A 13,388-nucleotide genomic window follows, 5' to 3' on the forward strand; every position below is an offset into this window, starting at 1 on the left:
CTGACATCATCTTATTACTTACAGAAAACAAACAACAAAAGTTTGTCAATGTGGTGGCTTACTTGATCGATATTTCTTCAAACAGGGACGCAGGGAGGGTCCTGTGTAGTCGGAACTCGTCTAGGTAAGCAAAGTCTCCACTGAGGATGACCTTCTGGTACAATACCTCGGCCCAATCGGGACTGTAGTCGTAGGCTTCTGACAGCACAAAAGCCTAGACGTGGATGGTAAAAAACAGGCTATATGTCGCTTATCTTTGCTAAATCTCATACAATCTCATTAGACACTGGGACCTGCAATGTCAATACATTTATATTTAAGTACAACCTTCCACAACGCTTTCTTCTTGACAACTACTGGTTTCTCGAGGCTAACATTAACTGATTTGGTCCATCGAGGTAATGTTTAGTCCTGTTACCTGGTAACAACGAGGCAGAGCCACTATGACACCAATGAGATCTGATTGGTGCAAGTTGATGACGCGTTGGTCCTGCTCGTGGTTCAGGAAGTACAGCTGGAGTGTAACCAGCTTCGCCAGTTTGACACATCGTGCCGCCTGGCGAACACAGGAGTCCTTAAGGGGAAAACACACGCGCATGCTCAGTGGGTCTGGATCTCCACTTCAGGATATCCTTCATATTTATGGAACACAAAAACAATGCCCTGTGTTTCACTGGAGAAGGACTAACAATACCTTGGAATAACTCTCTGCAGCATCCTTCAGGAGAGTAAGAACCTTTATCAAGGAACTTTTCAGTTCAGGGGTCACAGCTGTTTAGGGATAAACAGGGAGTGAAAACACTGCACGTCCACAAATGTGTCAAGACAGAAGAGCAGCCCCATAGCCCTTCACTTTTTTTTGTGTCTATGACTCAAACAGGTATGTTAAGGTGATGATGAATGAAGATAGGCAACCAACAAAACTTTGCAAAAATCAATTTACAGAAGTTGTCCTCTGTTCACCATGACAGACACAAAATCCTTGAAGAACACAATCCTTAAGAGGGTTGGTGCTCAACCCAAGCCAGTTGAAGTGCAGTTCTTGATTAAAAACAAATTAAATCAAAAAGAAAAATGGCCTATGGTTCAGGAAAAAAAAAAACATAAAATCAACTCCAATTCAATTCCTGAATTGAAAACTGAATCCACCCCAACCCTAGAACCAAACGGTTCTGGAAGACATCCCAACCCATCCGACTAACTCACCCCATGGCTGGGATTCGATGAGTTTGAGCTGGGCGCGGGCGGCTCCCTCAAGGTTCTCTCCGATCTCTCTGCACATGCTGAAGCACAGGGCCACCATGTTGTACTTCTCACTGTCCGCTGGCAGACAACGCTTAATGTAGTCTAGCAGGGCCGTCTTCAACCTGGAGTTCTGTAAAGAATGAAAGCACACAAGACATTTAAATACAGGTATGTGTATACACAAGTGGACTAGCACAAATTACTGATGCCAATTGAATCAAAGGGGGCTGTATCAGACGGGTACACAGCTTTGCTGGAGAGCATAATATGAAAGGAAAATATCTTGCATTCATTCTGGTACTATGAGACTCTAACACTCAAAGTTAGTAGTCTTCATCCTCACATTCTTCACTTCTTTTAAATAATTTTTGTTTCTTCTAGAATACTATTAAATGTACAACAAAGCAATTCTTTAACAATTCATATAAAGATGTTAGTATACAAAAGAAAAAAATTACACTGACAAAATCAAACTCTGAGCTAGTTCCACAGCCTTCAGCTATTGACTGCAGACATTAATGAGCTTACTGTATCTACTCACAAAATAGCCCATTTTCAAGAGCATACTGTTGTAATACCTCAATGTTTGAGAGGTGCCCTTCAGCAACAGCATTTTGCAGATCCCGCAATAAGTTTGGGATGTGATTTGGATCTGGGCTAAAATGTTTCCTTTATTATTTATTCATAAATAGGGAGCTACTTAAGTCCAAGGGGGTCTAATTTTACGGCTACAGCTGCACACGTCATATGCGTGATGGTGCCAGAAAACCGTAGGCCTAGATGAACCTTGTGAGGCGCTGCAATCCCATCTCTACTGAAATACAACAACTAGAAGAACCCTCTGTCTGGCAGGTTTCTAGTGTCTGTTTTTAGCAGTTGGTGTTCTGCCAGACTTGGTTCATTTTAACAGATCTGGCTTTGGGAATGCTTGTTGTCAGGTGAGATATCGCTATATGTGTTTGTGCCTCTTACCGACTCCACTTTCTTCCTGAGGAGCATCTCGAAGCGGTGGTTTTGGTTGAGCAGGTCAAAGATGTAAGTCATGTCAGTGTACCTGCCTATACCGGTTAGGAGGCGCACCTGAAGTGAGCAACACACACAACAGAAAAACAGTAATCACAATGCAACCATGTTTTCAGTCCTTCAATTTTGACACATTCATATAGATAGAATAACAACAACAATAATGATAATAATAATAATAATGATAGATATAAAATCTCACTGGGAAATCAATAAAAAAAACTAAAGATGAGTTCCAATGGTATTATACAGTATAATATGATGTCACTGCAAATATTATGGTAGGCAAGTAGGCCCTGTGTGACTAGGCCAAATGACTCACCAGTAAACTGTAGTGGTCGCTGTGGGCTAGGTGCGCATGGCTGAGGTGGCGTGCAGCTTGCAGCACCCTCACAATACCCTCCATGTTGCAGGTCAGACTGAAGCAGTCGTGCGCCAGAATCAACAACTCCACCGCTGAACAGCAAAAGGACGTCAGGAAAGTGAGGTCCATATTTGGTAAAAAGACACCAAGACATCATTGACAGACTGTTTACTTGTTGGCGTGAACAATTTCTACCGTTAGAGACATAGAAACATAAGACTAACTAGCTAAACAAACTGGAACCAGAAAAGGAACTAGGCAAGCCTACTGTTGTTAAGCCTTTAACCATGAAGCTAGGTAGGGGATGATCCCAGAAGACCACACAGCTTGCTGGTATTCAGTTCAGCTCTGTATCGTCTCTAAAATCGAACTTTTACCTCAGCCATTTCATTATTTGCTGAAATAATGTGAGCAACAGAATGTAAATTAACGGAACTAAAGTGTACTCTTGTACAAATATTACTGTAGATGGCTAACTAATAGCTATACAGCCTACTTTTAACGAAAACAATGACTCCAATCACTCCATGGCTGGTTCATTTAATTAGAAAACAAGTACATGAGTATATAAGGGTCACGTAATACAATTATTCTCTTAAATATGAGATTCATGGCAGAGTGGATAAATATTTCTGTGAGACAAAAATTGGAACATCTGAGAGAGGAATTGAACCGGGGTCAAAACATTGAAGGTCAAGGATGATCCCACAAGACCACAGGGTTTACTAGTATTCAGTCCTCCTCCGTATCGTCTCCAAATGCAACTTTTATCCCAGAAATAACATTCTTGCTGAAATAACGTTAGCAACAGAAATAAAATGTACTCCTGTACAAAGATCACTGTAGATGATAGTCCATACAATAACAGTTGAATAGCTAACCGCTACGCTATGTGAACCACAAGGACATTGAAAGCATTGGCTGAATCTCAAATCGCAATTTAAGTACGAACTTCGCGGACGATTGTGAAGTACGTACTGATTTGTATATATTAAGCTAGTAATGCCAGTATTGTGACCGATTGTGACATACTACCATGTCAAAAAAATTACTTCCAACATTCGATCATTTTGTCACAAATTAACATCACGCCAAGTTTGAATATATAGCTAGACCATTAATCATTGTGTGAAAAACTGACTAACATTTGTTATTAAGTTTACTTCCATCACAAATAGCATCTTTGAACTGTATGGCTTTTATTAGCTAGTAATAGGCCTACTAGTATCTACTTACTAATTGGAAAAGTCATAAGAATTGAGCAATTGCAAGCGAGAATGAAGATGAACTTTACTCTGTCAAAGTTATTTCATTTCATGGCACAACATACATTTTTCTTTCATTCGTGTATGACATTGATACAAAAACTATCAATCAATATAGGTGAAGATAACTATTAAGTGTAAAGACGGGAGAATTGTGGAAACACCTACTTTTTTGCTGCACAAGGGGTTTTGATCTATTGTGTATTACCCCAAAAAGCATGCATTGATGCCAGCAATAGTCACTATATAACCTTCAACAGTTTTATTTTAGGTTTACTATAACACAGCTACTGAAGGTTGTAGCCACCAAAGTTTTTGTCTATCCTGAACAAATCCAATGCGTAATTTGATTTGTCTGCTGTGAGGCTTGAACGTCAATCCCCTGCATAGTAGGCCATGTCCCTAACCACTATGCTATTTAACAAGGGGTAGTCAGTTGCTCACTCAGTAAGAGACATTCCCTCTTCTTGGCCGGCTCTGCTTACGTGGTTCGGCAAAAATGACTCTAAGTGCCTGAAGGACCAACTGGTAGTAAGGGGACTGTCACCGAAATATGGTTTTTGGGACGAACTATCCCTTTAATTTTCAAAGAAAATGTTACTCCTTATTAAATTGATAGCTGAGATAATAAATAATGTTTTGTCCTCACTCTCAAGTATCAGTGATAAAATAATACAAAAACAAATCTCTGCAGACATAAATTAAAACGTTATTTAAATTAAAGTTTACTCAACTCAGGAATAGCAATTTGTTTTAGTTTTTTGAAAAGGGGTTAATTATAACATGAAACCAGGTGTTAATGTTTAGAGTGAAAGAGGATGCATCAGACTGTATTACGGCATTTTATTTGTTGCTCAGGGGTCAAGGTTATGCGCTCCTTACACCAAATTAATGCATCTCTGTTCATAGGCCTTGGATACAAGCGTATTCAAATGCCGGCCCTGACACAAATTAACTTTGTGAGTCGCAGAATTATTTGACAAAACTCTGTATTTTCTGTCCCGGGCAGGGCGGTGGACTAAGCCCCGAATGTACTGTGATCCTAGCGACGCCTCTGTGTATAACCGTAAACAGTGTTAAGGCTTACTATAAAGTGTTTGTCTATCCAGACCCAAAAAGTATGCACGGATGCGCAATTCGAAAACGTACCTGAAACAGTCACAATATAAGCGTAAACAATTTAGGCTTACTATAATGTAGATACTGAAGGTTATAGCCAGCATCATTTTTGTCTATCGGGAACAAATCCAAATGCGTGCTTTGTTTTGACTGTGGAGATTCGATCGCGGGACCTATAGCTCGCTTGCTCAGTAAGAGACACTCGCTCTACTTGGCCGCCTCCTCTTACGCGGTCTGGTAAAAACATTCTTTACACTGTTTTTTACCACGCTAACTAAATAAACATGAATTTCTCACTTTCTTTGATGACATAGTCTATTTTATAGTCTAGTCTATTTTTATAGCCTATATATTTTCCATTTGCTGTCAATGCTAATGATCTGAGTTAATCTTACTGCAGCGCAGTTCTCCCAGTGGCACAGTGGGGATTTGGTCCAGGAGCTTGATGCCCACCAGGTTGGGGTCCCCACACAATTTGGCCAGCTGCAGGAAGGACTCTTTCCCATCATCCGGACTGAAAATGAGCTTCTCTGGTGTGGAAATGCAACAATTACTGTAGTCTGACTCTGGGTTCAATATTACAGTAATATAAAAAAATGTTAAGTCCTAATGCAAAGATATCATATAATTGGCTCTGTCACAAAATATCGGAGTTATGATTATAAATCTCCTCAAACACAAGGCTAAAACTCAGTCTGATCATTGCCTAGTCTGCTGCCTGTGGTGAACGTGCTACAGTGTGGTTTTGAGTCCAAGCTACTGTTCTTTAAGCAAAAAAACTATCACATTTGTATCACTTTTCTGTCCAATAAAGCATAACATGTCAGTGACTGAAAAAATATTCTGGCCTCTCACCAGTCTCTCCACCCTGTGTGGAAAGCAGCAGGCCCTGGAGCACAGCGGTAGAGACCAGCTGGGCAACGGTGTCTGGCTGCAGGCCCTGCACACTGATGAAGGCCAGGGCCTTCTTGTAGCGCTCTGGCTGCTGGGACAGGAGCACCTTACACAGAACAGCCTGGGGCTCCTCAGCGGAGATCTCACTGTAGGAACACTGCAGCTCCTAGGTAACAAGGTCAAATGGTTGCCGTGATCAGAGTTACTGTATGTTACTGTATGTTCACAAAACAAAACAAAACAGGAAGGAACTAACAGTTTCTTGTCTAATAAGATTAGCAGATGTTATTTTTCCAAAACGTAAAAAAAATAATTTGGGTGTCAGGAATACAAAGAAAACAAAACACAAGATACAAATATGCATGATAAATATTAGTAATTACAATACATATTATTTTCACATGAATAACAGGTGTGGACAAAAAAACAGAAACACCTAGCAATATATTAATATCAATGGCCTTTGCCTTCAGAACAGCCCCAAACATCTTGGAATGTTGTCCTACAAGTTCTGAACTGTGTGTAGTGTCAACATTTTCAAGGAGAAAAGCCTAAATTTCTCTGAGCGATGAAGGTGGAACGCTACTTTCCATAAAGTTTAAATGAAGTTCAATGATCTGGAGAGTACATATAAGTTGTTTGACGTCATCCTGGTGTTCATGAAACAATTTTTTGTGTATGGGGGCATTTTCATCCTGCAATATTGGAACATCATGACACAACTTTGTTTGCACCATGAGGTGCACCTTGTCCTATAAAATGATAGCAGTTATTGGTCCCATTGAGTCCCACGAGGTCGCCACCAATACCATCATGGATTCCCCACCATGTGTTGGCAGCAGACATTATGGGTTGAGGGCATCCTTTGGTTTTTTTCCGAAAGAAAACCCGTCTGGATGTCGGAAATAGGGTAGAAATGATCATATTACATCAGACCATATAACTTTTTCCATAAATCAGCGGTCCTGCAGGTTTATTTATTCTTTAAGCGTACGTAAGCACAAATCAGTGGGTAAACCAAGCGAGTGATCATTAATATGGAAATGTGGCATTTATCAATAGGAAGGTTTGCTTGAGAATGTTCATACATTTACTTACCGCTCTGACCAGGGGTACGCAGTGCCAAGTGGTAGAATAAGGGAACTTCTGAGAAGTTCTGTAGTTAATGTGGAATATACTTTTGAAATGTGTGAATTAAACTTTGTGAAAAAAAATCTATTACCCTGTTTTTTCACTGCACCTTTTAAGCAATGTCACTTAACAGGCAACGATATTGCATGTCATTTGACCACACCAGCAAATCCATATAAAGTAGTCATTTGTGAAATGGTTTAACATGAGACCAGAATCCTCATGTAAAACCATTGTTGAATTATTATAACAGACAGAGAAAATGTTAAATACTTTTCAATAGTATCTTGTTAATTGGAATCTCACCAAGAATGAGGCAACTAACAGATGGAAGGAAAAAAAACATTGTTTCATACAGTTTCCTTGAACAGTCGCTCAATAGGTTTAAACTCAAGGAGTCTATTGGTTTATCTGATATTTATCACTTTTTAAAACTATTGGGGGAACAGACGGCACTGAGATCGACAAAAAAGATCCCTCCCAAAAATAGTATGTGAACAGAAGGGGCTATTGAAAGTGAAGGCAGCAAGTGGAACAGATGTTCAAACTCCAGAACTACAATGAGGGCATTTGTATAGGATACTGGAGTGAACTGCTATGGATGGGAGGATTCTTGGTGATTGTTGAACACAAATTTAAGAACAACATATTTCCCAATGCTGAATAAAGTTACATTGACCTAACAGTCCTATCTTTGTTGTCCCAGTCAAGAGAGAAACAACGTGAAGCAAAAAAGTAATTGTGGTGTGCATTCAATGTGACACTTAAGCATTTACAGTATACTTGTAAGCCCAAAAATATATTTTGGGTTGCATCGTTGTATTTCATGTTCAGGATGGTGTTTCCCACAGGCTTGAAGGGATGATGTTGACCACATATGGGTAATTAGGGAAATGCAAATAGTCATGATTTTGAACAAGCACTGAGTCTGACGTAACCTTGTTTGATAAATGCCATTTCTTTTATGCATACGCACCTTCTTAAATTCATTATTAGATTTTAGGATAGATTTTACACAATATTGATAAATGAGGCCTTTTGGTTTATGCTCCTTACTATCCAGTTATGCGTCTTTGGGAGTTGCGGCACTTTCCTGTCAAGTGTCGGTCTATCCATGTTGATCAGCTTCCAGTTGTGACCACTGTCTATTTGGTGATGCGATTTGTCCATGTTATGCATATGCTATCTTGATTTCTGAAAACTATACCCCTAGACACATTAAATAATTTAGCAATTCTTGTGACCGATGCACCTGCAATTTTGGATCAGACTATTAGGCCTCTTTGGAACTTTGTTAGTTGCCTCATGTTCCTTTGAAAACCCTAATATCAAAATGGTCATTGTCAGACCTATTCTGCTGCGTTTGTAATTGTGATTTAGTTACCTCAAAGTAACAGTTATTTTCCATGTGTTGTTTCTGTTATTTTGTCCACCCCCTGCACATCATGAAAATCTCCTAAACAATAACGCACGGAGACACTCCACACGACCTCACTTTCCTTACATTGAACAAAATTGTTGTTAAAGTCAGCCATTTTCAGTATGGGGAAGTTGCTAAAAAAATCAAAGCTGCTGACCTTTTAGACTATTCAGACTATGCCTGGTCATACATTTTTTTTTTAGAGCCTACCTTAGAGAGCTCATAGAGACTTAGGACCTGCTTGCAGTAGCTCTTTCCGTGACGAGACTCATCCACCAACATCTGAAGCTGAGTCACCGTCTGGTCCTCAGGGGAGGGGACTACCACGAATGAGGAAAGGCTGCTGAAACTGGCGGCTGGAATGGGGGTGTTCACAGGTGGACACAGTTCAAAGAGTTTGTTAATTATGCACAAGGCCAGACACAAACTAAGCTGGTGTTGTGACTGTGACTGACTTATTGTTTACGTGTTGTTTGGGTTCATGTTAGTGAGTGTTTCTTCTGGAAACATTTGTTCCCATAGGAAAAAGGTAAACAGTAAAATAAAAGGGGCTTCCTGAATATTTGTATTCTTTACCCACCAAGGAAATTTAAACATGAAATGTATTGGCATCTACAAATTGCTTCTCGGCAAGTAATTTTTTTCATGTTTCCTTTAGCGCAGCATCCCAGTGAAATGGAATGCATCAGAATCACTGACATGTTGTTTAAAGTTGTAGTACATTTCAGTTGAAATGTTGATATAGTGAAATGTGCTAACGTGTGACCTTTAATGTGTGCAATGTGTCTCTTGGGAGTATCTAGTAAAGATGTAAGGGGCTTACAACTGGGAAAGCTTTTCTTGGGCTTGATGTCAGAGGTGATCCTGTCTTGTAGCCCGGCCTGGAGCTCACCTGATGCCAGGCTTCGGCAACGCAGCACCACCCACATGTCACGGTGGTAGAAAGAGAAATAGCGACAAACACGGCTAGCCTCGTGGATACAGCCCTCATCCAACAGCTGCCCCACCAGGGTTGCTAGAGCCCCTTGCTCCTCAGACTTAGTCTTCTCCCCTTCAGACGAGGAGCTGGGAAGGCCATCTAAGCTCAGGTACCTGGGTTCGTTGAGTATTACCATTTTGGAAAAAGAGAATTCCCTGACCAGGGCCTCGTAGGAGTTCTCTTCAGGGGCCATGGTGGATGCTGGCAGGGCGAACATGCTCTCTTTCTCCATGGCAGTGAGTAGGACCTGCTGACGCACACATGTGGTCCACAGCTGCTTCTCCAGGTCCTCCAGACGCGGCAAGGGGACTGGGTCCAGACGTGAGAGCCAGTATCCGGCCAGGCTGAGGAGGAGGCACCTCTCCTGGACACACAGCATCTCAGTCTCGGCCACAGATCCCCGGGGAGGCTCCGCCACAACTGCCTGGGCCATGAAGAACTCGGAGCTGGCCTCGGGATCAGTACTGCTAGCTCGGAACTGTTCGTGGCATTTTCTCCAGAAGGACACACGCGTCTCCCTCCTTTCCCACTGTCGTTTGGCTTTCAGGGCACTGAGGTCCTGGAGTAACTTTATCAAAAGAGAGATATCAAATCCAGTCACATCACAAATGTTGTTGCCACAATCAAATTGTTCCTGTCATCAACAATTTGTCAACAAAAAATGGTATGAGACAAAGGGTGACTACACAGACACCTGTGCCTGGATGAGGACCCATGGCCTTACCTCACTAATGACCAGGCCATCGATGGGTAACCCTGCCAGTTCAGCCACCTGGCGGGCCGGGGGGAACAGGCCGCGGGCCTGCAGCTGCTCAAGCATGCTTTGGCATTCGCTCCGCAGGACATCAGGGGAATAGTTCTCCAGCAGCCTGGGAGGAAGGGACACTGACGTATCCTGGAGCACCTTGCTGAGAAGGCTGAGCTTCTTGAAATCCGGGCCTGTCAAAACACAGGAAAAGAAACACACCGTAGAGTGGTCAGGCACCAAGTGCACAAAGACTCAAAAAGACAGTTTATCATATTGCATTCACAGCTCCTTAAGGAAGCAGGTGCCTGAGTCAGAAACATGCAATAGAAAATATTATACAAGGCTGAACATCTCACACAAGCATAAGACAGTGATTCAAATCCGTAGCGTGAAATCATTACACACAGCCACATCAACCATACCTGTAGGAGTCAGTGGTAATCACATGGTCTGTCGGTTTCAGTTTGGTTATGCAACACTTTGTTTATGAAGTTTTATGAAGAGAAACAAGGTTTACAAAAAACAGATTGTTGCTCAAGAAAATAAATCCAGCCAGACCAATAATACACAACACAACAGTGTGGTAGTATTGACTAACCTCTTGTTAAAGTCATTAAGGGGAAATCTTTCCAAATTCACTGCTAATTAGCTAAACTGAGGACTTGATTTTACCAGAGTGGAGGTCTCACCGTTAGATTTTAGCAGGCGCTCCATGTCGGCGAGGAGTTGCAGTAGCTGGCGTAGCTCGTACGGTGTGGCGCACTGTTGCATCATGGTCAACAGGAGGACCGAGGCCTGGCACTCCACCCACTGGAGAGGGATGCCTGCTGGCGCCTTGACACTACTCCTCATCTGACAGGTGGAGGTGGGGTTGCAGGTTTAGAACGAAAGAGAGGCAAAGGGAGAGATGAAAGAATGAAGAGAATGGAGATTAGGCAACATGTCAGAATACACACACCTTATCAAAAAGTAAAGCATATCCTGTATTGTACAAGGGGTGAGACACTTAATAATATGACTCAATATAATCGGCGTTGTGGACCCAGTGGCTCGGTCAGACACACATCATTACTCCCCACGCCCTGACAATGGAGGGGCATCCATTTCCCTCTTTAACCAACATGTCAGACTTAAAGGGGCTTGACATGGAAACATCCTACATTTCTAGAGAAAGTCAGCAGAGACGTAGGTCATAAAAATCCCTTTAAGTTACAGCACAATGCACACAACCCATTTTCATTTCCATTAAGAAAACATGAATTGGTTCGCGGCCAAATTCAAAGTTGTCAAACCCCTAGATCATGCCCAAGTTCCAAGGCTGGTGGCTTTAGATTTTCAAAGACCTTTAGAGTCAGTTGGAGTCTTTTTGGGGAGAGCTACTAAGTGTGAGAGACGGTAGGAGAGAATGAGACAGAGAGGCGAAGGAGCTTACATTGATCAGGCACTTCTGGAACTCAATAAGTTTCTTCTTGGCCTCAGGGTAGTTTTTGTAGTCGTAACACAGCTCGTACATGAGCAGCACATGGATCAGGGGGGAGTCCTGTCAGACAGACGGAGAGGAAGAGGGGGAAAGGGAGAGTAATGACAAAGGAAGATAAAAGACCAACCAAACGAATGCAGAGGCAGACGTGACAGACATAATAGATGAAGCAGAACTGTCAAATACTGCCCTCCCATGATTTGGCCTGTTAGCTGTTTGAAGATTATGCATACCGCCAAGGACATTTTATCCGGGTCACTTCAAATGGGGGATGCTGCAATGCAAGTACTAGTAATGTACCACCCTATTTCCCAAAATGTTGTGACGCTGTGGTACAATGTAAAGAAAAATAGAACGCAATGATGTGCAAATCATTTACACCCTATTTTCAATAGACAATAGTACAATGACAAAATATCAAATGTTGAAACTGAGAAATGTTACTGTTTCTTGAAAATTATATGCCCACTTTGAATTAGACGCCAGCAACACGTTTCAAAAAAGCTGGGACAGAGACACCAAAAGACTGTAAACGTGTAATGTTAAGAAAAAGACTGTAAACGTGTAATGTTAAGAAAAAGACTGGAAACGTGTAGTGTTAAGAAAAAGACTGGAAACGTGTAATGTTAAGAAAAAGACTGTAAACGTGTAATGTTAAGAAAAAGACTGGAAACGTGTAGTGTTAAGAAAAAGACTGCAAAGTGTAGTGTTAAGAAAAAGACTGGAAACGTGTAATGTTAAGAAAAAGACTGGAAACGTGCAATGTTAAGAAAGACTGGAAACGTGTAATGATAAGAAAAAGACTGGAAATGTTTAATGCACAATTCTGTGAAAAACCCTGCAGGCAAATAGCGCAAAACAATTATTCTGTAAGCTTTTGATGCGTCTCTCTATTTCCAAATAAACTGTTAATTGTGCCAAGAGAATTTTGTGTAAGTACTTACTCCTTTAAGAGTGTCTATCAATGGAATTACCATCACAGAACACAGTCAGTTAATGCTGAACAATATAAACTGGCTTTGGAGCAACATATGCTGTCTTTTTCAGAGAAGGCCTTGCTTATTTCCGCAAGACATTGCCAAACCAGATTCTGCACGTATTACAACAGCATGGCTCCGCAGTACAACAGTCCAGGTGCTTAACTGCCCTGCCTGCAGTGTAGACCTGTCCCCCAAATGAAAACATTTGGTGCATTATGAAACGAAACCCAACAAAGGAGACCCTGAACTGTTGAGCAGCTGAAATCCTATATCAAGCAAAAATGGGAAAACGTTTCACTTTCAGAACTACAGCAATTGCTCTCCTCAGTTCCCAAACACCTAGAGTATTATTAAAAGAAGAGGGGACAGAACACAGTAATAAACATGCCTCTGTACCAGCTTTTTTGAAACATGTTGCTGACATCAAATTCAAAATTAGCATATGTTTTCCCCAAAACTACAAAATGTCTCTGGTTCAACAATTGTTATTTGTGTACGATTTAGAACTAAATATAGGGATTCAATGATTTGCACATCATTGCATTCTGTTTTTACTTGCATTTCACGCAATGCCTCAACATCTTTGGAAACGGGGTTGTAATGAAACCTGACACTAAGGACTGGGCTTGATGGAAACAAATAAATAATGCCAAATAATAAGAGACTGGATAGCCAAGAAACCATCTGCGTGCATTTAATGGCTTGAATGAAATTAACCCGCTACCCTCAGGGGAATTGGT

At 41.4% G+C, this 13,388-nt stretch overlaps 1 protein-coding gene across 1 annotated transcript in view; it reads right to left on the bottom strand.

The window, feature by feature from the left end:
* Positions 1–13,388, bottom strand: part of spg11 (SPG11 vesicle trafficking associated, spatacsin) — a 48,073-nt gene that overhangs the window by 688 nt on the left and 33,997 nt on the right. The window contains exons 27-39 of the mRNA XM_010904547.3: positions 11,621–11,728; positions 10,878–11,040; positions 10,165–10,379; positions 9,285–10,008; positions 8,672–8,817; positions 5,872–6,076; positions 5,412–5,546; positions 2,591–2,724; positions 2,218–2,325; positions 1,207–1,375; positions 695–771; positions 419–574; positions 63–214 (exon numbers count right to left, since the gene is read on the bottom strand). Of these exons, the coding sequence (XP_010902849.2) occupies positions 63–214; positions 419–574; positions 695–771; positions 1,207–1,375; positions 2,218–2,325; positions 2,591–2,724; positions 5,412–5,546; positions 5,872–6,076; positions 8,672–8,817; positions 9,285–10,008; positions 10,165–10,379; positions 10,878–11,040; positions 11,621–11,728 (2,492 nt within the window). The remainder of the gene's footprint in view (positions 1–62; positions 215–418; positions 575–694; positions 772–1,206; positions 1,376–2,217; positions 2,326–2,590; positions 2,725–5,411; positions 5,547–5,871; positions 6,077–8,671; positions 8,818–9,284; positions 10,009–10,164; positions 10,380–10,877; positions 11,041–11,620; positions 11,729–13,388) is intronic.

The sequence above is a fragment of the Esox lucius genome, chromosome 19, assembly GCF_011004845.1.
Source record: "Esox lucius isolate fEsoLuc1 chromosome 19, fEsoLuc1.pri, whole genome shotgun sequence".
In the NCBI taxonomy this organism is placed as follows: Eukaryota; Metazoa; Chordata; class Actinopteri; order Esociformes; family Esocidae; genus Esox; species Esox lucius.